The sequence below is a fragment of the Amblyomma americanum genome, chromosome 1, assembly GCF_052857255.1.
Source record: "Amblyomma americanum isolate KBUSLIRL-KWMA chromosome 1, ASM5285725v1, whole genome shotgun sequence".
NCBI classification, from domain to species: Eukaryota; Metazoa; Arthropoda; class Arachnida; order Ixodida; family Ixodidae; genus Amblyomma; species Amblyomma americanum.
The window spans coordinates 306,291,990-306,317,875 of record NC_135497.1 but is presented as its reverse complement, the minus strand read 5'-3'; the positions used below and the strand labels follow the sequence as shown (position 1 = coordinate 306,317,875).

The 25,886-nt window shown below is 47.8% G+C and overlaps 1 protein-coding gene across 1 annotated transcript; it reads left to right on the top strand.

The window, feature by feature from the left end:
• Window positions 1–20,392: 20,392 nt before the first annotated feature.
• Window positions 20,393–21,369, top strand: LOC144098422 (uncharacterized). The gene is made up of 4 exons (XM_077631038.1): window positions 20,393–20,510; window positions 20,582–20,761; window positions 20,845–21,035; window positions 21,290–21,369. The coding sequence occupies exons 1-3, from the start codon at window positions 20,505–20,507 to the stop codon at window positions 21,013–21,015; spliced, it is 357 nt and encodes a 118-aa protein (XP_077487164.1). The 5' UTR covers window positions 20,393–20,504; the 3' UTR covers window positions 21,016–21,035; window positions 21,290–21,369.
• The last annotated feature ends 4,517 nt before the right edge of the window (window positions 21,370–25,886 follow it).

The window sequence follows — 25,886 nt, the reverse complement described above, 5'->3', positions numbered from 1 at the left end:
AGGAGCACGTGGCTAGTGTCGTGCTGGTGTTCACAGTTTTGCCACGACATTACGACGACCTCATAAAGCGCTGACCCGCGAGAAATCGCCAGCCATATAAAGGTACGCATTTTATCTCAAATCGCGCTTCATAAGTGCTGTACCGCTTACCTACATGCCTTGCGCATTCCAGGACCTCGTTTTACTGCTGCAGGAGCACGTGGCTAGTGTCGTGCTGGTGTTCAAAGTTTTTCCACGACATTACAACGACCCTCATAAAGCGCTGACCCGCGAGAAATCGCCAGCCACATAAAGGTACGCATTTTATCTCAAATCGCGCTTCATGAAGTGCTGTACCGCTTAGCTACATGCCTTGCGCATTCCAGGACCTCGTTTTACTGCTGCAGGAGCACGTGGCTAGTGTCGTGCTGGTCAAAGTTTTTCCACGACATTACGACGACCCTCATAAAGCGCTGACCCGCGAGAAATCGCCAGCCACATAAGGGTACGCATTTTATCTCAAATTTCGCTTCATGAAGTGCTGTACAGCTTACCTACATGCCTTGCGCATTCCAAGACCTCGTTTTGCTGCTGCAAGAGCACGTGGCTAGTGTCGTGCTGGTGATCAAAGTTTTGCCACGACATTATGACAACCCTCATAAAGGGCTGACCCGCGAGAAATTGCCAGCCACTTAAAGGTGCGTATTCTATCTCAAATTTCGCTTCATGAAGTGCTGTACCGCTTACCTACATGCCTTGCGCATTCCACGACCTCGTTTTGCTGCTGCAGGAGCACGCGGCTAGTGTCGTAGTGGTGTTCAAAGTTTTTCCACGACATTACGACGACCCTCATAAAGCGCTGACCCGCGAGAAATCGCCAGCCACATAAGGGTACGCATTTTATCTCAAATTTCGCTTCATGAAGTGCTGTACCGCTTACCTACATGCCTTGCGCATTCCAAGACCTCGTTTTGCTGCTGCAGGAGCACGTGGCTAGTGTCGTGCTGGTGTTCAAAGTTTTGCCACGACATTACGACGACCCTCATAAAGCGCCGACCCGCGATAAATCGCCAGCAACATAAAGGTACGCATTTTATCTCAAATTTCGCTTCATGAAGTGCTGTACAGCTTACCTACATGCCTTGCGCATTCCAGGACCTCCTTTTGCTGTTGCAGGAGCACGTGGCTAGTGTCGTGCTGGGGTTCAAAGTTTTTCCACGACATTACGGCGATCCACATAAGGCGCTGACCCGCGAGAAATCGCCAGCCACATAAAGGTCCGCATTTTATCTCAAATTTCGCTTCATGAAATGCTGTACCGCTTACCTACATGCCTTGCGCATTCCAGGACCTCGTTTTACTGCTGCAGGAGCACGTGGCTAGTGTCGTGCTGGTGTTCAAAGTTTTTCCACGACATTACGATGACCCTTATAAATCGCTCACCCGCGATAAATCGCCAGCCACATAAGGGTACGCATTTTATCTCAAATTTCGCTTCATGAAGTGCTGTACCGCTTACCTACATGCCTTGCGCATTCCAAGACCTCGTTTTGCTGCTGCAGGAGCACGTGGCTTGTGTCGTGCTGGTGTTCACAGTTTTGCCACGACATTACGACGACCTCATAAAGCGCTGACCCGCGAGAAATCGCCAGCCATATAAAGGTACGCATTTTATCTCAAATCGCGCTTCATGAAGTGCTGTACCGCTTACCTACATGCCTTGCGCATTCCAGGACCTCGTTTTACTGCTGCAGGAGCACGTGGCTAGTGTCGTGCTGGTGTTCAAAGTTTTTCCACGACATTACGATGACCCTCATAAAGCGCTGACCCGCGAGAAATCGCCAGCCACATAAGGGTACGCATTTTATCTCAAATTTCGCTTCATGAAGTGCTGTACCGCTTACCTACATGCCTTGCGCATTCCAAGGCCTCGTTTTGCTGCTGCAGGAGCACGTGGATAGTGTCGTGCTGGTGTTCAAAGTTTTGCCACATTACGATGACCCTCATAAAGCGCTCACCCACGAGAAATCGCCAGCCACATAAAGGTACGCATTTTATCTCAAATTTCGCTTCATGAAGTGCTGTACAGCTTACCTACATGCCTTGCGCATTCCAAGACCTCGTTTTGCTGCTGCAAGAGCACGTGGCTAGTGTCGTGCTGGTGTTCAAAGTTTTGCCACGACATTATGACAACCCTCATAAAGGGCTGACCCGCGAGAAATTGCCAGCCACTTAAAGGTGCGTATTCTATCTCAAATTTCGCTTCATGAAGTGCTGTACCGCTTACCTACATGCCTTGCGCATTCCACGACCTCGTTTTGCTGCTGCAGGAGCACGCGGCTAGTGTCGTAGTGGTGTTCAAAGTTTTTCCACGACATTACGACGACCCTCATAAAGCGCTGACCCGCGAGAAATCGCCAGCCACATAAGGGTACGCATTTTATCTCAAATTTCGCTTCATGAAGTGCTGTACCGCTTACCTACATGCCTTGCGCATTCCAAGACCTCGTTTTGCTGCTGCAGGAGCACGTGGCTAGTGTCGTGCTGGTGTTCAAAGTTTTGCCACGACATTACGACGACCCTCATAAAGCGCCGACCCGCGCTAAATCGCCAGCAACATAAAGGTACGCATTTTATCTCAAATTTCGCTTCATGAAGTGCTGTACAGCTTACCTACATGCCTTGCGCATTCCAGGACCTCCTTTTGCTGTTGCAGGAGCACGTGGCTAGTGTCGTGCTGGGGTTCAAAGTTTTTCCACGACATTACGGCGATCCACATAAGGCGCTGACCCGCGAGAAATCGCCAGCCACATAAAGGTACGCATTTTATCTCAAATTTCGCTTCATGAAATGCTGTACCGCTTACCTACATGCCTTGCGCATTCCAGGACCTCGTTTTGCTGTTGCAGGAGCACCTGGCTAGTGTCGTGCTGGTGTTCAAAGTTTTGCCACGACATTACGATGACCCTTATAAATCGCTCACCCCCGAGAAATCGCCAGCCACATAAGGGTACGCATTTTATCTCAAATTTCGCTTCATGAAGTGCTGTACCGCTTACCTACATGCCTTGCGCATTCCAAGACCTCGTTTTGCTGCTGCAGGAGCACGTGGCTAGTGTCGTGCTGGTGTTCACAGTTTTGCCACGACATTACGACGACCCTCATAAAGCGCTGACCCGCGAGAAATCGCCAGCCACATAAGGGTACGCATTTTATCTCAAATTTCGCTTCATGAAGTGCTGTACCGCTTACCTACATGCCTTGCGCATTCCAAGACCTCGTTTTGCTGCTGCAGGAGCACGTGGCTTGTGTCGTGCTGGTGTTCACAGTTTTGCCACGACATTACGACGACCTCATAAAGCGCTGACCCGCGAGAAATCGCCAGCCATATAAAGGTACGCATTTTATCTCAAATCGCGCTTCATGAAGTGCTGTACCGCTTACCTACATGCCTTGCGCATTCCAGGACCTCGTTTTACTGCTGCAGGAGCACGTGGCTAGTGTCGTGCTGGTGTTCAAAGTTTTTCCACGACATTACGATGACCCTTATAAATCGCTCACCCGCGAGAAATCGCCAGCCACATAAGGGTACGCATTTTATCTCAAATTTCGCTTCATGAAGTGCTGTACCGCTTACCTACATGCCTTGCGCATTCCAAGACCTCGTTTTGCTGCTGCAGGAGCACGTGGCTTGTGTCGTGCTGGTGTTCACAGTTTTGCCACGACATTACGACGACCTCATAAAGCGCTGACCCGCGAGAAATCGCCAGCCATATAAAGGTACGCATTTTATCTCAAATCGCGCTTCATGAAGTGCTGTACCGCTTACCTACATGCCTTGCGCATTCCAGGACCTCGTTTTACTGCTGCAGGAGCACGTGGCTAGTGTCGTGCTGGTGTTCAAAGTTTTTCCACGACATTACGATGACCCTCATAAAGCGCTGACCCGCGAGAAATCGCCAGCCACATAAGGGTACGCATTTTATCTCAAATTTCGCTTCATGAAGTGCTGTACCGCTTACCTACATGCCTTGCGCATTCCAAGGCCTCGTTTTGCTGCTGCAGGAGCACGTGGATAGTGTCGTGCTGGTGTTCAAAGTTTTGCCACATTACGATGACCCTCATAAAGCGCTCACCCACGAGAAATTGCCAGCCACATAAAGGTACGCATTTTATCTCAAATTTCGCTTCATGAAGTGCTGTACAGCTTACCTACATGCCTTGCGCATTCCAAGACCTCGTTTTGCTGCTGCAAGAGCACGTGGCTAGTGTCGTGCTGGTGTTCAAAGTTTTGCCACGACATTATGACAACCCTCATAAAGGGCTGACCCGCGAGAAATTGCCAGCCACTTAAAGGTGCGTATTCTATCTCAAATTTCGCTTCAAGAAGTGCTGTACCGCTTACCTACATGCCTTGCGCATTCCACGACCTCGTTTTGCTGCTGCAGGAGCACGCGGCTAGTGTCGTAGTGGTGTTCAAAGTTTTTCCACGACATTACGACGACCCTCATAAAGCGCTGACCCGCGAGAAATCGCCAGCCACATAAGGGTACGCATTTTATCTCAAATTTCGCTTCATGAAGTGCTGTACCGCTTACCTACATGCCTTGCGCATTCCAAGACCTCGTTTTGCTGCTGCAGGAGCACGTGGCTAGTGTCGTGCTGGTGTTCAAAGTTTTGCCACGACATTACGACGACCCTCATAAAGCGCCGACCCGCGCTAAATCGCCAGCAACATAAAGGTACGCATTTTATCTCAAATTTCGCTTCATGAAGTGCTGTACAGCTTACCTACATGCCTTGCGCATTCCAGGACCTCCTTTTGCTGTTGCAGGAGCACGTGGCTAGTGTCGTGCTGGGGTTCAAAGTTTTTCCACGACATTACGGCGATCCACATAAGGCGCTGACCCGCGAGAAATCGCCAGCCACATAAAGGTACGCATTTTATCTCAAATTTCGCTTCATGAAATGCTGTACCGCTTACCTACATGCCTTGCGCATTCCAGGACCTCGTTTTACTGCTGCAGGAGCACGTGGCTAGTGTCGTGCTGGTGTTCAAAGTTTTTCCACGACATTACGATGACCCTTATAAATCGCTCACCCGCGAGAAATCGCCAGCCACATAAGGGTACGCATTTTATCTCAAATTTCGCTTCATGAAGTGCTGTACCGCTTACCTACATGCCTTGCGCATTCCAAGACCTCGTTTTGCTGCTGCAGGAGCACGTGGCTTGTGTCGTGCTGGTGTTCACAGTTTTGCCACGACATTACGACGACCTCATAAAGCGCTGACCCGCGAGAAATCGCCACCCATATAAAGGTACGCATTTTATCTCAAATCGCGCTTCATGAAGTGCTGTACCGCTTACCTACATGCCTTGCGCATTCCAGGACCTCGTTTTACTGCTGCAGGAGCACGTGGCTAGTGTCGTGCTGGTGTTCAAAGTTTTTCCACGACATTACGATGACCCTCAAAAAGCGCTGACCCGCGAGAAATCGCCAGCCACATAAGGGTACGCATTTTATCTCAAATTTCGCTTCATGAAGTGCTGTACCGCTTACCTACATGCCTTGCGCATTCCAAGGCCTCGTTTTGCTGCTGCAGGAGCACGTGGATAGTGTCGTGCTGGTGTTCAAAGTTTTGCCACATTACGATGACCCTCATAAAGCGCTCACCCACGAGAAATCGCCAGCCACATAAAGGTACGCATTTTATCTCAAATTTCGCTTCATGAAGTGCTGTACAGCTTACCTACATGCCTTGCGCATTCCAAGACCTCGTTTTGCTGCTGCAAGAGCACGTGGCTAGTGTCGTGCTGGTGTTCAAAGTTTTGCCACGACATTATGACAACCCTCATAAAGGGCTGACCCGCGAGAAATTGCCAGCCACTTAAAGGTGCGTATTCTATCTCAAATTTCGCTTCATGAAGTGCTGTACCGCTTACCTACATGCCTTGCGCATTCCACGACCTCGTTTTGCTGCTGCAGGAGCACGCGGCTAGTGTCGTAGTGGTGTTCAAAGTTTTTCCACGACATTACGACGACCCTCATAAAGCGCTGACCCGCGAGAAATCGCCAGCCACATAAGGGTACGCATTTTATCTCAAATTTCGCTTCATGAAGAGCTGTACCGCTTACCTACATGCCTTGCGCATTCCAAGACCTCGTTTTGCTGCTGCAGGAGCACGTGGCTAGTGTCGTGCTGGTGTTCAAAGTTTTGCCACGACATTACGACGACCCTCATAAAGCGCCGACCCGCGCTAAATCGCCAGCAACATAAAGGTACGCATTTTATCTCAAATTTCGCTTCATGAAGTGCTGTACAGCTTACCTACATGCCTTGCGCATTCCAGGACCTCCTTTTGCTGTTGCAGGAGCACGTGGCTAGTGTCGTGCTGGGGTTCAAAGTTTTTCCACGACATTACGGCGATCCACATAAGGCGCTGACCCGCGAGAAATCGCCAGCCACATAAAGGTACGCATTTTATCTCAAATTTCGCTTCATGAAATGCTGTACCGCTTACCTACATGCCTTGCGCATTCCAGGACCTCGTTTTGCTGTTGCAGGAGCACCTGGCTAGTGTCGTGCTGGTGTTCAAAGTTTTGCCACGACATTACGATGACCCTTATAAATCGCTCACCCCCGAGAAATCGCCAGCCACATAAGGGTACGCATTTTATCTCAAATTTCGCTTCATGAAGTGCTGTACCGCTTACCTACATGCCTTGCGCATTCCAAGACCTCGTTTTGCTGCTGCAGGAGCACGTGGCTAGTGTCGTGCTGGTGTTCACAGTTTTGCCACGACATTACGACGACCCTCATAAAGCGCTGACCCGCGAGAAATCGCCAGCCACATAAGGGTACGCATTTTATCTCAAATTTCGCTTCATGAAGTGCTGTACCGCTTACCTACATGCCTTGCGCATTCCAAGACCTCGTTTTGCTGCTGCAGGAGCACGTGGCTTGTGTCGTGCTGGTGTTCACAGTTTTGCCACGACATTACGACGACCTCATAAAGCGCTGACCCGCGAGAAATCGCCAGCCATATAAAGGTACGCATTTTATCTCAAATCGCGCTTCATGAAGTGCTGTACCGCTTACCTACATGCCTTGCGCATTCCAGGACCTCCTTTTGCTGTTGCAGGAGCACGTGGCTAGTGTCGTGCTGGGGTTCAAAGTTTTTCCACGACATTACGGCGATCCACATAAGGCGCTGACCCGCGAGAAATCGCCAGCCACATAAAGGTCCGCATTTTATCTCAAATTTCGCTTCATGAAATGCTGTACCGCTTACCTACATGCCTTGCGCATTCCAGGACCTCGTTTTACTGCTGCAGGAGCACGTGGCTAGTGTCGTGCTGGTGTTCAAAGTTTTTCCACGACATTACGATGACCCTTATAAATCGCTCACCCGCGAGAAATCGCCAGCCACATAAGGGTACGCATTTTATCTCAAATTTCGCTTCATGAAGTGCTGTACCGCTTACCTACATGCCTTGCGCATTCCAAGACCTCGTTTTGCTGCTGCAGGAGCACGTGGCTTGTGTCGTGCTGGTGTTCACAGTTTTGCCACGACATTACGACGACCTCATAAAGCGCTGACCCGCGAGAAATCGCCAGCCATATAAAGGTACGCATTTTATCTCAAATCGCGCTTCATGAAGTGCTGTACCGCTTACCTACATGCCTTGCGCATTCCAGGACCTCGTTTTACTGCTGCAGGAGCACGTGGCTAGTGTCGTGCTGGTGTTCAAAGTTTTTCCACGACATTACGATGACCCTCATAAAGCGCTGACCCGCGAGAAATCGCCAGCCACATAAGGGTACGCATTTTATCTCAAATTTCGCTTCATGAAGTGCTGTACCGCTTACCTACATGCCTTGCGCATTCCAAGGCCTCGTTTTGCTGCTGCAGGAGCACGTGGATAGTGTCGTGCTGGTGTTCAAAGTTTTGCCACATTACGATGACCCTCATAAAGCGCTCACCCACGAGAAATCGCCAGCCACATAAAGGTACGCATTTTATCTCAAATTTCGCTTCATGAAGTGCTGTACAGCTTACCTACATGCCTTGCGCATTCCAAGACCTCGTTTTGCTGCTGCAAGAGCACGTGGCTAGTGTCGTGCTGGTGTTCAAAGTTTTGCCACGACATTATGACAACCCTCATAAAGGGCTGACCCGCGAGAAATTGCCAGCCACTTAAAGGTGCGTATTCTATCTCAAATTTCGCTTCATGAAGTGCTGTACCGCTTACCTACATGCCTTGCGCATTCCACGACCTCGTTTTGCTGCTGCAGGAGCACGCGGCTAGTGTCGTAGTGGTGTTCAAAGTTTTTCCACGACATTACGACGACCCTCATAAAGCGCTGACCCGCGAGAAATCGCCAGCCACATAAGGGTACGCATTTTATCTCAAATTTCGCTTCATGAAGTGCTGTACCGCTTACCTACATGCCTTGCGCATTCCAAGACCTCGTTTTGCTGCTGCAGGAGCACGTGGCTAGTGTCGTGCTGGTGTTCAAAGTTTTGCCACGACATTACGACGACCCTCATAAAGCGCCGACCCGCGCTAAATCGCCAGCAACATAAAGGTACGCATTTTATCTCAAATTTCGCTTCATGAAGTGCTGTACAGCTTACCTACATGCCTTGCGCATTCCAGGACCTCCTTTTGCTGTTGCAGGAGCACGTGGCTAGTGTCGTGCTGGGGTTCAAAGTTTTTCCACGACATTACGGCGATCCACATAAGGCGCTGACCCGCGAGAAATCGCCAGCCACATAAAGGTACGCATTTTATCTCAAATTTCGCTTCATGAAATGCTGTACCGCTTACCTACATGCCTTGCGCATTCCAGGACCTCGTTTTGCTGTTGCAGGAGCACCTGGCTAGTGTCGTGCTGGTGTTCAAAGTTTTGCCACGACATTACGATGACCCTTATAAATCGCTCACCCCCGAGAAATCGCCAGCCACATAAGGGTACGCATTTTATCTCAAATTTCGCTTCATGAAGTGCTGTACCGCTTACCTACATGCCTTGCGCATTCCAAGACCTCGTTTTGCTGCTGCAGGAGCACGTGGCTAGTGTCGTGCTGGTGCTCACAGTTTTGCCACGACATTACGACGACCCTCATAAAGCGCTGACCCGCGAGAAATCGCCAGCCACATAAGGGTACGCATTTTATCTCAAATTTCGCTTCATGAAGTGCTGTACCGCTTACCTACATGCCTTGCGCATTCCAAGACCTCGTTTTGCTGCTGCAGGAGCACGTGGCTTGTGTCGTGCTGGTGTTCACAGTTTTGCCACGACATTACGACGACCTCATAAAGCGCTGACCCGCGAGAAATCGCCAGCCATATAAAGGTACGCATTTTATCTCAAATCGCGCTTCATGAAGTGCTGTACCGCTTACCTACATGCCTTGCGCATTCCAGGACCTCGTTTTACTGCTGCAGGAGCACGTGGCTAGTGTCGTGCTGGTGTTCAAAGTTTTTCCACGACATTACGATGACCCTTATAAATCGCTCACCCGCGAGAAATCGCCAGCCACATAAGGGTACGCATTTTATCTCAAATTTCGCTTCATGAAGTGCTGTACCGCTTACCTACATGCCTTGCGCATTCCAAGACCTCGTTTTGCTGCTGCAGGAGCACGTGGCTTGTGTCGTGCTGGTGTTCACAGTTTTGCCACGACATTACGACGACCTCATAAAGCGCTGACCCGCGAGAAATCGCCAGCCATATAAAGGTACGCATTTTATCTCAAATCGCGCTTCATGAAGTGCTGTACCGCTTACCTACATGCCTTGCGCATTCCAGGACCTCGTTTTACTGCTGCAGGAGCACGTGGCTAGTGTCGTGCTGGTGTTCAAAGTTTTTCCACGACATTACGATGACCCTCATAAAGCGCTGACCCGCGAGAAATCGCCAGCCACATAAGGGTACGCATTTTATCTCAAATTTCGCTTCATGAAGTGCTGTACCGCTTACCTACATGCCTTGCGCATTCCAAGGCCTCGTTTTGCTGCTGCAGGAGCACGTGGATAGTGTCCTGCTGGTGTTCAAAGTTTTGCCACATTACGATGACCCTCATAAAGCGCTCACCCACGAGAAATCGCCAGCCACATAAAGGTACGCATTTTATCTCAAATTTCGCTTCATGAAGTGCTGTACAGCTTACCTACATGCCTTGCGCATTCCAAGACCTCGTTTTGCTGCTGCAAGAGCACGTGGCTAGTGTCGTGCTGGTGTTCAAAGTTTTGCCACGACATTATGACAACCCTCATAAAGGGCTGACCCGCGAGAAATTGCCAGCCACTTAAAGGTGCGTATTCTATCTCAAAGTTCGCTTCAAGAAGTGCTGTACCGCTTACCTACATGCCTTGCGCATTCCACGACCTCGTTTTGCTGCTGCAGGAGCACGCGGCTAGTGTCGTAGTGGTGTTCAAAGTTTTTCCACGACATTACGACGACCCTCATAAAGCGCTGACCCGCGAGAAATCGCCAGCCACATAAGGGTACGCATTTTATCTCAAATTTCGCTTCATGAAGTGCTGTACCGCTTACCTACATGCCTTGCGCATTCCAAGACCTCGTTTTGCTGCTGCAGGAGCACGTGGCTAGTGTCGTGCTGGTGTTCAAAGTTTTGCCACGACATTACGACGACCCTCATAAAGCGCCGACCCGCGCTAAATCGCCAGCAACATAAAGGTACGCATTTTATCTCAAATTTCGCTTCATGAAGTGCTGTACAGCTTACCTACATGCCTTGCGCATTCCAGGACCTCCTTTTGCTGTTGCAGGAGCACGTGGCTAGTGTCGTGCTGGGGTTCAAAGTTTTTCCACGACATTACGGCGATCCACATAAGGCGCTGACCCGCGAGAAATCGCCAGCCACATAAAGGTACGCATTTTATCTCAAATTTCGCTTCATGAAATGCTGTACCGCTTACCTACATGCCTTGCGCATTCCAGGACCTCGTTTTACTGCTGCAGGAGCACGTGGCTAGTGTCGTGCTGGTGTTCAAAGTTTTTCCACGACATTACGATGACCCTTATAAATCGCTCACCCGCGAGAAATCGCCAGCCACATAAGGGTACGCATTTTATCTCAAATTTCGCTTCATGAAGTGCTGTACCGCTTACCTACATGCCTTGCGCATTCCAAGACCTCGTTTTGCTGCTGCAGGAGCACGTGGCTTGTGTCGTGCTGGTGTTCACAGTTTTGCCACGACATTACGACGACCTCATAAAGCGCTGACCCGCGAGAAATCGCCACCCATATAAAGGTACGCATTTTATCTCAAATCGCGCTTCATGAAGTGCTGTACCGCTTACCTACATGCCTTGCGCATTCCAGGACCTCGTTTTACTGCTGCAGGAGCACGTGGCTAGTGTCGTGCTGGTGTTCAAAGATTTTCCACGACATTACGATGACCCTCATAAAGCGCTGACCCGCGAGAAATCGCCAGCCACATAAGGGTACGCATTTTATCTCAAATTTCGCTTCATGAAGTGCTGTACCGCTTACCTACATGCCTTGCGCATTCCAAGGCCTCGTTTTGCTGCTGCAGGAGCACGTGGATAGTGTCGTGCTGGTGTTCAAAGTTTTGCCACATTACGATGACCCTCATAAAGCGCTCACCCACGAGAAATCGCCAGCCACATAAAGGTACGCATTTTATCTCAAATTTCGCTTCATGAAGTGCTGTACAGCTTACCTACATGCCTTGCGCATTCCAAGACCTCGTTTTGCTGCTGCAAGAGCACGTGGCTAGTGTCGTGCTGGTGTTCAAAGTTTTGCCACGACATTATGACAACCCTCATAAAGGGCTGACCCGCGAGAAATTGCCAGCCACTTAAAGGTGCGTATTCTATCTCAAATTTCGCTTCATGAAGTGCTGTACCGCTTACCTACATGCCTTGCGCATTCCACGACCTCGTTTTGCTGCTGCAGGAGCACGCGGCTAGTGTCGTAGTGGTGTTCAAAGTTTTTCCACGACATTACGACGACCCTCATAAAGCGCTGACCCGCGAGAAATCGCCAGCCACATAAGGGTACGCATTTTATCTCAAATTTCGCTTCATGAAGTGCTGTACCGCTTACCTACATGCCTTGCGCATTCCAAGACCTCGTTTTGCTGCTGCAGGAGCACGTGGCTAGTGTCGTGCTGGTGTTCAAAGTTTTGCCACGACATTACGACGACCCTCATAAAGCGCCGACCCGCGCTAAATCGCCAGCAACATAAAGGTACGCATTTTATCTCAAATTTCGCTTCATGAAGTGCTGTACAGCTTACCTACATGCCTTGCGCATTCCAGGACCTCCTTTTGCTGTTGCAGGAGCACGTGGCTAGTGTCGTGCTGGGGTTCAAAGTTTTTCCACGACATTACGGCGATCCACATAAGGCGCTGACCCGCGAGAAATCGCCAGCCACATAAAGGTACGCATTTTATCTCAAATTTCGCTTCATGAAATGCTGTACCGCTTACCTACATGCCTTGCGCATTCCAGGACCTCGTTTTGCTGTTGCAGGAGCACCTGGCTAGTGTCGTGCTGGTGTTCAAAGTTTTGCCACGACATTACGATGACCCTTATAAATCGCTCACCCCCGAGAAATCGCCAGCCACATAAGGGTACGCATTTTATCTCCAATTTCGCTTCATGAAGTGCTGTACCGCTTACCTACATGCCTTGCGCATTCCAAGACCTCGTTTTGCTGCTGCAGGAGCACGTGGCTAGTGTCGTGCTGGTGTTCACAGTTTTGCCACGACATTACGACGACCCTCATAAAGCGCTGACCCGCGAGAAATCGCCAGCCACATAAGGGTACGCATTTTATCTCAAATTTCGCTTCATGAAGTGCTGTACCGCTTACCTACATGCCTTGCGCATTCCAAGACCTCGTTTTGCTGCTGCAGGAGCACGTGGCTTGTGTCGTGCTGGTGTTCACAGTTTTGCCACGACATTACGACGACCTCATAAAGCGCTGACCCGCGAGAAATCGCCAGCCATATAAAGGTACGCATTTTATCTCAAATCGCGCTTCATGAAGTGCTGTACCGCTTACCTACATGCCTTGCGCATTCCAGGACCTCGTTTTACTGCTGCAGGAGCACGTGGCTAGTGTCGTGCTGGTGTTCAAAGTTTTTCCACGACATTACGACGACCCTCATAAAGCGCTGACCCGCGAGAAATCGCCAGCCACATAAGGGTACGCATTTTATCTCAAATTTCGCTTCATGAAGTGCTGTACCGCTTACCTACATGCCTTGCGCATTCCAAGGCCTCGTTTTGCTGCTGCAGGAGCACGTGGATAGTGTCGTGCTGGTGTTCAAATTTTGCCAGATTACGATGACCCTCATAAAGCGCTCACCCACGAGAAATCGCCAGCCACATAAAGGTACGCATTTTATCTCAAATTTCGCTTCATGAAGTGCTGTACAGCTTACCTACATGCCTTGCGCATTCCAAGACCTCGTTTTGCTGCTGCAAGAGCACGTGGCTAGTGTCGTGCTGGTGTTCAAAGTTTTGCCACGACATTATGACAACCCTCATAAAGGGCTGACCCGCGAGAAATTGCCAGCCACTTAAAGGTGCGTATTCTATCTCAAATTTCGCTTCATGAAGTGCTGTACCGCTTACCTACATGCCTTGCGCATTCCACGACCTCGTTTTGCTGCTGCAGGAGCACGCGGCTAGTGTCGTAGTGGTGTTCAAAGTTTTTCCACGACATTACGACGACCCTCATAAAGCGCTGACCCGCGAGAAATCGCCAGCCACATAAGGGTACGCATTTTATCTCAAATTTCGCTTCATGAAGTGCTGTACCGCTTACCTACATGCCTTGCGCATTCCAAGACCTCGTTTTGCTGCTGCAGGAGCACGTGGCTAGTGTCGTGCTGGTGTTCAAAGTTTTGCCACGACATTACGACGACCCTCATAAAGCGCCGATCCGCGACAAATCGCCAGCAACATAAAGGTACGCATTCTATCTCAAATTTCGCTTCATGAAGTGCTGTACAGCTTACCTACATGCCTTGCGCATTCCAGGACCTCCTTTTGCTGTTGCAGGAGCACGTGGCTAGTGTCGTGCTGGGGTTCAAAGTTTTTCCACGACATTACGGCGATCCACATAAGGCGCTGACCCGCGAGAAATCGCCAGCCACATAAAGGTACGCATTTTATCTCAAATTTCGCTTCATGAAATGCTGTACCGCTTACCTACATGCCTTGCGCATTCCAGGACCTCCTTTTGCTGTTGCAGGAGCACCTGGCTAGTGTCGTGCTGGTGTTCAAAGTTTTGCCACGACATTACGATGACCCTTATAAATCGCTCACCCGCGAGAAATCGCCAGCCACATAAGGGTACGCATTTTATCTCAAATTTCGCTTCATGAAGTACTGTACCGCTTACCTACATGCCTTGCGCATTCCAAGACCTCGTTTTGCTGCTGCAGGAGCACGTGGCTAGTGTCGTGCTGGTGTTCACAGTTTTGCCACGACATTACGACGACCTCATAAAGCGCCGACCCGCGATAAATCGCCAGCCACATAAAGGTACGCATTTTATCTCAAATTTCGCTTCATGAAGTGTTGTACAGCTTACCTACATGCCTTGCGCATTCCAAGACCTCGTTTTGCTGCTGCAGGAGCACGTGGCTAGTGTCGTGCTGGTGTTCAAAGTTTTGCCACGACATTACGACGACCGTCATAAAGCGCCGACCCGCGATAAATCGCCAGCCACATAAAGGTACGCATTTTATCTCAAATTTCGCTTCATGAAGTGCTGTACAGCTTACCTACATGCCTTGCGCATTCCAGGACCTCCTTTTGCTGTTGCAGGAGCACGTGGCTAGTGTCGTGCTGGGGTTCAAAGTTTTTCCACGACATTACGGCGATCCACATAAGGCGCTGACCCGCGAGAAATCGCCAGCCACATAAAGGTACGCATTTTATCTCACATTTGGCTTCATGAAATGCTGTACCGCTTACCTACATGCCTTGCGCATTCCAGGACCTCCTTTTGCTGTTGCAGGAGCACCTGGCTAGTGTCGTGCTCGTGTTCAAAGTTTTGCCACGACATTACGATGACCCTTATAAATCGCTCACCCGCGAGAAATCGCCAGCCACATAAGGGTACGCATATTATCTCAAATTTCGCTTCATGAAGTGCTGTACCGCTTACCTACATGCCTTGCGCATTACAAGACCTCGTTTTGCTGCTGCAGGAGCACGTGGCTAGTGTCGTGCTGGTGTTCACAGTTTTGCCACGACATTACGACGACCTCATAAAGCGCTGACCCGCGAGAAATCGCCAGCCATATAAAGGTACGCATTTTATCTCAAATCGCGCTTCATGAAGTGCTGTACCGCTTACCTACATGCCTTGCGCATTCCAGGACCTCGTTTTACTGCTGCAGGAGCACGTGGCTAGTGTCGTGCTGGTGTTCAAAGTTTTTCCACGACATTACAACGACCCTCATAAAGCGCTGACCCGCGAGAAATCGCCAGCCACATAAGGGTACGCGTTTTATCTCAAATTTCGCTTCATGAAGTGCTGTACAGCTTACCTACATGCCTTGCGCATTCCAAGACCTCGTTTTGCTGCTGCAAGAGCACGTGGCTAGTGTCGTGCTGGTGTTCAAAGTTTTGCCACGACATTATGACAACCCTCATAAAGGGCTGACCCGCGAGAAATTGCCAGCCACTTAAAGGTGCGTATTCTATCTCAAATTTCGCTTCATGAAGTGCTGTACCGCTTACCTACATGCCTTGCGCATTCCACGACCTCGTTTTGCTGCTGCAGGAGCACGCGGCTAGTGTCGTAGTGGTGTTCAAAATTTTTCCACGACATTACGACGACCCTCATAAAGCGCTGACCCGCGAGAAATCGCCAGCCACATAAGGGTACGCATTTTATCTCAAATTTCGCTTCATGAAGTGCTGTACCGCTTACCTATATGCCTTGCGCATTCCAAGACCTCGTTTTGCTGCTGCAGGAGCACGTGGCTAGTGTCGTGCTGGTGTTCAAAGTTTTGCCACGACATTACGACGACCCTCATAAAGCGCCGACCCGCGATAAATCGCCAGCAACATAAAGGTACGCATTTTATCTCAAATTTCGCTTCATGAAGTGCTGTACAGCTTACCTACATGCCTTGCGCATTCCAGGACCTCCTTTTGCTGTTGCAGGAGCACGTGGCTAGTGTCGTGCTGGGGTTCAAAGTTTTTCCACGACATTACGGCGATCCACATAAGGCGCTGACCCGCGAGAAATCGCCAGCCACATAAAGGTACGCATTTTATCTCAAATTTCGCTTCATGAAATGCTGTACCGCTTACCTACATGCCTTGCGCATTCCAGGACCTCCTTTTGCTGTTGCAGGAGCACCTGGCTAGTGTCGTGCTGGTGTTCAAAGTTTTGCCACGACATTACGATGACCCTTATAAATCGCTCACCCGCGAGAAATCGCCAGCCACATAAGGGTACGCATTTTATCTCAAATTTCGCTTCATGAAGTGCTGTACCGCTTACCTACATGCCTTGCGCATTCCAAGACCTCGTTTTGCTGCTGCAGGAGCACGTGGCTAGTGTCGTGCTGGTGTTCACAGTTTTGCCACGACATTACGACGACCTCATAAAGCGCCGACCCGCGATAAATCGCCAGCCACATAAAGGTACGCATTTTATCTCAAATTTCGCTTCATGAAGTGTTGTACAGCTTACCTACATGCCTTGCGCATTCCAGGACCTCCTTTTGCTGTTGCAGGAGCACGTGGCTAGTGTCGTGCTGGGGTTCAAAGTTTTTCCACGACATTACGGCGATCCACATAAGGCGCTGACCCGCGAGAAATCGCCAGCCACATAAAGGTACGCATTTTATCTCAAATTTCGCTTCAAGAAGTGCTGTACCGCTTACCTACATGCCTTGCGCATTCCAGGACCTCGTTTTGCTGCTGCAGGAGCACGTGGCTAGTGTCGTGCTGGTGTTCACAGTTTTCACGACATTACGACGACCTCATAAAGCGCTGACCCGCGAGAAATCGCCAGCCATATAAAGGTACTCATTTTATCTCAAATCTCGCTTCATGAAGTGCTGTACCGCTTACCTACATGCCTTGCGCATTCCAGGACCTCGTTTTACTGCTGCAGGAGCACGTGGCTAGTGTCGTGCTGGTGTTCAAAATTTTTCCACGACATTACGACGACCCTCATAAAGCGCTCACCCACGAGAAATCGCCAGCCACATAAAGGTACGCATTTTATCTCAAATTTCGCTTCATGAAGTGCTGTACAGCTTACCTACATGTCTTGCGCATTCCAAGACCTCGTTTTGCTGCTGCAAGAGCACGTGGCTAGTGTCGTGCTTGTGTTCAAAGTTTTTCCACGACATTACGACGACCCTCATAAAGCGCTGACCCGCGAGAAATCGCCAGCCACATAAAGGTACGCATTTTATCTCAAATTTCGCTTCATGAAATGCTGTACCGCTTACCTACATGCCTTGCGCATTCCAGGACCTCGTTTTGCTGCTGCAGGAGCACGTGGCTAGTGTCGTGCTGGTGTTCACAGTTTTGCCACGACATTACGACGACCTCATAAAGCGCTGACCCGCGAGAAATCGCCAGCCATATAAAGGTACTCATTTTATCTCAAATCTCGCTTCATGAAGTGCTGTACCGCTTACCTACATGCCTTGCGCATTCCAGGACCTCGTTTTACTGCTGCAGGAGCACGTGGCTAGTGTCGTGCTGGTGTTCAAAATTTTTCCACGACATTACGACGACCCTCATAAAGCGCTCACCCACGAGAAATCGCCAGCCACATCAAGGTACGCATTTTATCTCAAATTTCGCTTCATGAAGTGCTGTACAGCTTACCTACATGTCTTGCGCATTCCAAGACCTCGTTTTGCTGCTGCAAGAGCACGTGGCTAGTGTCGTGCTTGTGTTCAAAGTTTTTCCACGACATTACGACGACCCTCATAAAGCGCTGACCCGCGAGAAATCGCCAGCCACATAAAGGTACGCATTTTATCTCAAATTTCGCTTCATGAAATGCTGTACCGCTTACCTACATGCCTTGCGCATTCCAGGACCTCGTTTTGCTGCTGCAGGAACACGTGGCTAGTGTCGTGCTGGTGTTCACAGTTTTGCCACGACATTACGACGACCTCATAAAGCGCTGACCCGCGAGAAATCGCCAGCCACATAAAGGTACGCATTTTATCTCAAATTTCGCTTCATGAAGTGCTGTACAGCTTACCTACATGCCTTGCGCATTCCAGGACCTCCTTTTGCTGTTGCAGGAGCACGTGGCTAGTGTCGTGCTGGGGTTCAAAGTTTTTCCACGACATTACGGCGATCCACATAAGGCGCTGACCCGCGAGAAATCGCCAGCCACATAAAGGTACGCATTTTATCTCAAATTTCGCTTCATGAAATGCTGTACCGCTTACCTACATGCCTTGCGCATTCCAGGACCTCCTTTTGCTGTTGCAGGTGCACCTGGCTAGTGTCGTGCTGGTGTTCAAAGTTTTGCCACGACATTACGATGACCCTTATAAATCGCTCACCCGCGAGAAATCGCCAGCCACATAAGGGTACGCATTTTATCTCAAATTTCGCTTCATGAAGTGCTGTACCGCTTACCTACATGCCTTGCGCATTCCAAGACCTCGTTTTGCTGCTGCAGGAGCACGTGGCTAGTGTCGTGCTGGTGTTCACAGTTTTGCCACGACATTACGACGACCTCATAAAGCGCCGACCCGCGATAAATCGCCAGCCACATAAAGGTACGCATTTTATCTCAAATTTCGCTTCATGAAGTGTTGTACAGCTTACCTACATGCCTTGCGCATTCCAAGACCTCGTTTTGCTGCTGCAAGAGCACGTGGCTAGTGTCGTGCTTGTGTTCAAAGTTTTTACACGACATTACGACGACCCTCATAAAGCGCTGACCCGCGAGAAATCGCCAGCCACATAAAGGTACGCATTTTATCTCAAATTTCGCTTCATGAAATGCTGTACCGCTTACCTACATGCCTTGCGCATTCCAGGACCTCGTTTTGCTGCTGCAGAAACACGTGGCTAGTGTCGTGCTGGTGTTCACAGTTTTGCCACGACATTACGACGACCTCATAAAGCGCTGACCCGCGAGAAATCGCCAGCCATATAAAGGTACGCATTTTATCTCAAATCTCGCTTCATGAAGTGCTGTACCGCTTACCTACATGCCTTGCGCATTCCAAGACCTCGTTTTACTGCTGCAGGAGCACGTGGCTAGTGTGGTGCTGGTGTTCAGTTTTTCCACGACATTACGATGACCCTCATAAAGCGCTCACCCACGAGAAATCGCCAGCCACATAAAGGTACGCATTTTATCTCAAATTTCGCTTCATGAAGTGCTGTACCGCTTACCTACATGCCTTGCGCATTCCAAGACCTCGTTTTGCTGCTGCAAGAGCACGTGGCTAGTGTCGTGCTGGTGTTCAAAGTTTTTCCACGACATTATGACGACCCTCATAAAGCGCTCACCCACGAGAAATCGCCAGCCACATAAAGGTACGCATTTTATCTCAAATTTCGCTTCAAGAAGTGCTGTACCGCTTACCTACATGCCTTGCGCATTCCAGGACCTCGTTTTGCTGCTGCAGGAGCACGTGGCTAGTTCGTGCTGGTGTTCACAGTTTTGCCACGACATTACGACGACCTCATAAAGCGCTGACCCGCGAGAAATCGCCAGCCATATAAAGGTACGCATTTTATCTCAAATCTCGCTTCATGAAGTGCTGTACCGCTTACCTACATGCCTTGCGCATTCCAGGACCTCGTTTTACTGCTGCAGGAGCACGTGGCTAGTGTCGTGCTGGTGTTCAAAGTTTTTCCACGACATTACGACGACCCTCATAAAGCGCTCACCCACGAGAAATCGCCAGCCACATAAAGGTACGCATTTTATCTCAAATCTCGCTTCATGAAGTGCTGTACAGCTTACCTACATGTCTTGCGCATTCCAAGACCTCGTTTAGCTGCTGCAAGAGCACGTGGCTAGTGTCGTGCTGGTGTTCAACGTTTTTCCACAACATTACGACGACCCTCATAAAGCGCTGACCCGCGAGAAATCGCCAGCCACATAAAGGTACGCATTTTATCTCACATTTCGCTTCATTAAGTGCTGTACCGCTTACCTACATGCCTTGCGCATTCCAGGACCTCGTTTTGCTGCTGCATGAGCACTGGGCTAGTGTCGTGCTGGTGTTCGAAGTTTTTCCACGACATTACGACGACCCTCATAAAGCGTTGACCCGCGAGAAATCGCCAGCCACATAAAGGTACGCATTTTATCTCAAATTTCGCTTCATGAAATGCTGTACCGCTTACCGACATGCCTTGCGCATTCCAGGACCTCGTTTTGCTGCTGCAGCAGCACGTGGCTAGTGTCGCGCTGGTGTTCAGAATTTTGCCACGACATTACGACGACCCTCATAAAGCGCTGACCCGCGAGAAATCGCCAGCCACATGAAGGTACGCATTTTATCTCACATTTCGCTTCATTAAGTGCTGTACCGCTTACCTACATTCCTTGCGCATTCCAGGACCTTGTTTTGCTGCTGCATGAGCACTGGGCTAGTGTCGTGCTGGTGTTCAAAATTTTGCAACGCCATTGCGACGATCCACATAAGGCACGATTTGAGGACCGCCGGCGTCGCCAGCTGAACCGCCGTCTGTTAGCCACGCTGAAGCGCTTGTCGGGCATGCACATTCTCAACCCCGAGGTAAGGGTTGAACAACGTTTTCGCAAGTCTTCTTGTGCAGAACTCACCAAATTGCGGCACTAGTAACGTAACTTTTTTTGCAGCATCGTTTCTTGGATGCTTCTGGCAAGCCGATACTGTCCTTATTTGCCGCGGACCGATACCACGTGGCGAGAGACCGGGGCATCAACCCCAGTGCGCCTTTGTTCCTTTGCAGTGGCAAGTCCAGGGTAAAAGTGGCCGCGATAATTCTGCCACTACAATCTGCCCTTTAGGATCGCCATCAGCTGCAACGGTAAGTCCAGGAGTTCCGACTCGCGCATTGTGGAAATCGCGCCTGGCCTAGGTTTCCAGCATTCACACAGTGCAGTGTAGCTTTGTTTAATTCCTTAGAGACCTCTCGCGCTTTGTCGAAATCGACGGCAGCCGTGAAAATTTACATATTAGACCTCGCTACAGCATTAGCCCAGCGCAGCGCGCCTTCGTTTCTTTGCGTTCTAACTTGTGTGGAGCACACCTTTGTTTGCTCGTTACTTTTGTTCTTTGCAGTCGTTTCCTGAATCAGTCCAAAGAGCCGGGCTAGGTGGATGATTGTTCGCCGTCTGTGGAACCACATGGCGATCGCACTGCATACAGCACGACTTTGGTCCCTTTGTTTGTTAAATAAAAACATCAGATGCCGAAGGTCATGGTCGTGTCCGAGGATTGTTTCGGCAGCTGGTGCAAAACCATGGGGACCTCACACGCTGTGTCGTCGCTGCCAAGTGAAGAGGCACAAAACGGCTGTCAACCCTTAATAAAGGCCCTTCTCGGGGCCGCCTCAGTGTTTCCTTGCAGATCACGCGCTTTCCACCCTGTGCACGTGTTCTCCTCATGTCCTATTAAATAGGTCCTTCAAACCCTGCAGAAGGCTTGAATTAGGAACTGCTAATATCAAGATGGTACTTGAGAAACAATAGCGGCTACAATGGCAAAGGTGAAGGGCTGGAGTTACACGCAAATAAAAAAAGGTTGGGGGTACCCAGATAACAAACTTAAATGGTTTTGGACAGGACTCTTAGTTATTCGATATAAAAGACTCAAATAATGCATATTCAGAGTTTATCAAGGTCTTTTTAGAAATATACTCTAAGCACATTCTCTTCAAGAACATTAAGCAGTCTAAACGAATAAGAAAACCATGGATCACACCAGAGCTCAAAGAATGATAAAGCGCAAAAACAAGTTGTATCATGCCTTTTTAAATAATCGCTCTCTAGAATCTCTAATCTTATTTTAAAAAAAACAAGAAATAAACTAAACGCTGAGCTTCGGCGTGCTAAGATTGTGTATCATCAAAAACTGTTCTCTGATGTTAGAATGACAAATTCAGACACTGTCTGGAAAGTTGTAAATAACTCGTTACGTCGCAATACGAAAAATGCGCCAACTCAACGAATAATCTATAAGGGCTCTGAATTATTCGGTCAGGCTCTTGCTGACGATTTCAACAGCAATTTTTTAACTACCCATTTAACTATGATGCATATACTTGAAGTTCCTTCATCTTGTAGCCCTTTCGAAAGCCTTTTCCTTGAGCCCACCAATGAGACCAAAATATGTACAACCTCTATGAATTTAAATAATAGCAAAGCCTTAGATGTTGACAATAATCAGATAAAGCCAGTCAAATATGAACTATCCTTTATTGCACCTGTGCTTGCATACATGTTCAATTTGGTAATTGAAACGGGAGTTTACCCGGAAGAAATGAAAGCAAAGTGGCAGTTGTGTTTAAAGGGGGAGATAAAGATGTAGTGTCTAATTATAGACCCATATCTGTGATTCCAGTCTTTTCAAATGGCTTGGAAAAAGTCATATTTTTCCGTCTAATGAACTTTTTTAATGCAAAACAAACCTGTCTGAGGTTGAATTTGGCTTCCGAAGGGGCAAGTCGATGGACAAAGCTTTGTTATCACTTAAGGAATGTATCCTGCAAAACATTGAAGCAGGTATTCTCACTGTCGGACTCTTCATTGAATTTAGTAAGGCTTTCGATTCCCTAAACCATCAAATTTTAACTCATAAACTTTCTCAAAACGGAGTTCGTGGAACACCTTTAGACCTCATGAAATCATACCTGCAAAATCGAAAACAATATGTCTATATCCACAACCATCAGTCTTCTTTTCTGGCGGTACGAAATGATATGCCTCAAGGCAGCATTCTGGGTCCGATGCTTTTTAACATCTATATAAATGACATTGTGCATATTTATAACAAAGCGAAATTTATTATATACGCCGATGATAGCAGTATACTAATCTCTCGTCACGACATGAACAAGTTAATTGAAGAGTGCAATGTAATACTTACGAAACTAGAGAACTGGTCCTCTTCTAATTGCCTCCAAATAAAGCCTACAAAGACTAAGGTAATAATTTTCCCTGCAAGGAGCAAGCCTGTCGAACTACAACGCGCTCCTAAATACGCAGGTCAAGAAATTCAAATTGTAGACAGGCACAAAATCCTTGAAGTTACTTTCTCGTCGCATCTCAGGTGGGATCGGCATGTGGAAAATATTTGCCAAAAGCTCTCTTCAGTAGCAGGTGTTCTAACACGATTTCAATGGCTCCTCCCCACTCACGTGAAAATTCAAATTTATCAAGCTCTTTTCGGTTCCGTAACTCTGTTTGGGCAACCACCACAAAAACAAATGTGATAAAAATACAGGTTCTGAAGAAGAAAACGATCCGCTATATTGCAAACCTTCCTTATCTGTCTCTCCAACGCAAACTGGTTTTAGAAATTATAACATAATTCGTTTTGAACATATATATGTTTTTCGCATTTTGAGGTTCTTTTACCATTCTTCTCCTGCTTATAGAGATTTCTTAATACGTACTACACATTTAAGGACCGCTTCGAATCGACTCTACACCTGAAACACCAATCTTTGGTATATTCCATATTTTCGTATTAATTATAAACTACAAACGCTTGAACACGATTTACCAACCACTCTTAATAAGTACAATGCTTTGGCTAGTGTTAAACCAAGCGAGTTAAAAATGTATTTTTTAATATATAGCCAGGTTGTGTTTTACATGCCTCTGTTCTCTGCTGGTGCCATGTATGCCTATTCTCGGGTCCTCTCTTTGTTTTCATGCGTCTGTAAACTATTGTTAGTGAACATTCATGCTCATTTTTTTCATTGCATTGAATCTATGTCACTTGCTTCGTTGTTTTTGCGTTTGCTATCTATCTATCTATCTATCTATCTATCTATCTATCTATCTATCTATCTATCTATCTATCTATCTATCTATCTATCTATCTATCTATCTATCTATCTATCTATCTATCTATCTATCTATCTATCTATCTATCTATCTATCTATCTATCTATCTATCTATCTATCTATCTATCTATCTATCTATCTATCTATCTATCTATCTATCTATCTATCTATCTATCTATCTATCTATCTATCTATCTATCTATCTATCTATCTATCTATCTATCTATCTATCTATCTATCTATCTATCTATCTATCTATCTATCTATCTATCTATCTATCTATCTATCTATCTATCTATCTATCTATCTATCTATCTATCTATCTATCTATCTATCTATCTATCTATCTATCTATCTATCTATCTATCTATCTATCTATCTATCTATCTATCTATCTATCTATCTATCTATCTATCTATCTATCTATCTATCTATCTATCTATCTATCTATCTATCTATCTATCTATCTATCTATCTATCTATCTATCTATCTATCTATCTATCTATCTATCTATCTATCTATCTATCTATCTATCTATCTATCTATCTATCTATCTATCTATCTATCTATCTATCTATCTATCTATCTATCTATCTATCTATCTATCTATCTATCTATCTATCTATCTATCTATCTATCTATCTATCTATCTATCTATCTATCTATCTATCTATCTATCTATCTATCTATCTATCTATCTATCTATCTATCTATCTATCTATCTATCTATCTATCTATCTATCTATCTATCTCTCTCTCTCTCTCTCTCTCTATATATATATATATATATATATATATATATATATATATATATATATATATATATATATATATATATAATATATATATATATATATATATATATATTGTTACGTGCTTTGCACGCACGGGGGTTTATTCAAAGAGGGGACCGGTCGAAGCAGGATGGAAGCAGGAAGCCTAGCAGCGTCCTTCAGCTCTCTCTTTTTCTTCTTCTTTCTCCGCGGGTCAGTCCTTCATCTTCTGCTTCTTCCGTCGAGGTTCTGTGGAAGCACGTTACATTTCCCTCCTCGCAGACGATGCCCGTCGGGCGAGTTAAACAGACCGTCTGGGATGGAATCGCTTGAGGCGGGCTACATGCACCACCTGAGATTGGCGTGACCGTCGACCACTAGCAGTTAGTCGTGCTATAACGTAATTAACGTCACTTATGCACTCCAACACAACAAATGGTCCAGTGTAGTGGGATAGCAGTTTCTGACACAGACCACGCTTGCGTAGAGGGGTCCACAACCACACAATGTCACCAGGAACATAAGAAACTTCTTGGTGTTGGACGTCGTAGCGGTTCTTGGAACGCTCTTGCGAAGATAAAATTCGAACGCGGGCAAGCTGGCGAGCTTCTTCAGCTCTGCAGAGTGTGGTCGCAAGAGAAGGTTCATCGTGGATGAAAAATGGTAGCATGGTGTCAAGGCCGCAGCGAGGCGAGCGAGCATAGAGCAGGTAAAAGGGGCTGTAGCCAGTTGTCTCATGTTGCGCGGTGTTGTACGCATGAGTGATGAACGGGAGTACGCCATCCCAGTCCTTATGATCTGCAGCGACGTACATGGCAAGCATGGTGGTGAGCGTACGATTAGTGCGTTCTACCACACCGTTCGTTTGGGGATGATATGGCGTGGAGTGGCGAAAACTGCAGCTGCTGAGGCGGAGAAGTTCTTCAACAACGTCCGCTGTAAATTGACGTCCACGGTCGCTAATGAGAACTGCAGGAGGGCCGTGCCGAAGAATGACGAATCGAAGTAAGAAGTTAGATACTGCAGACGCAGTAGCAACTGGTATCGCGGCTGTCTCACAATAACGGGTTAAGTGGTCTACGCACACAAGA

Bases quoted from the DNA above. Each gene is read 5' to 3' on its own strand.
- LOC144098422 (XM_077631038.1), top strand. The intron at 20,762-20,844 runs GTAAGGGTTGAA...CTTTTTTTGCAG, and splicing joins TGCACATTCTCAACCCCGAG to CATCGTTTCTTGGATGCTTC.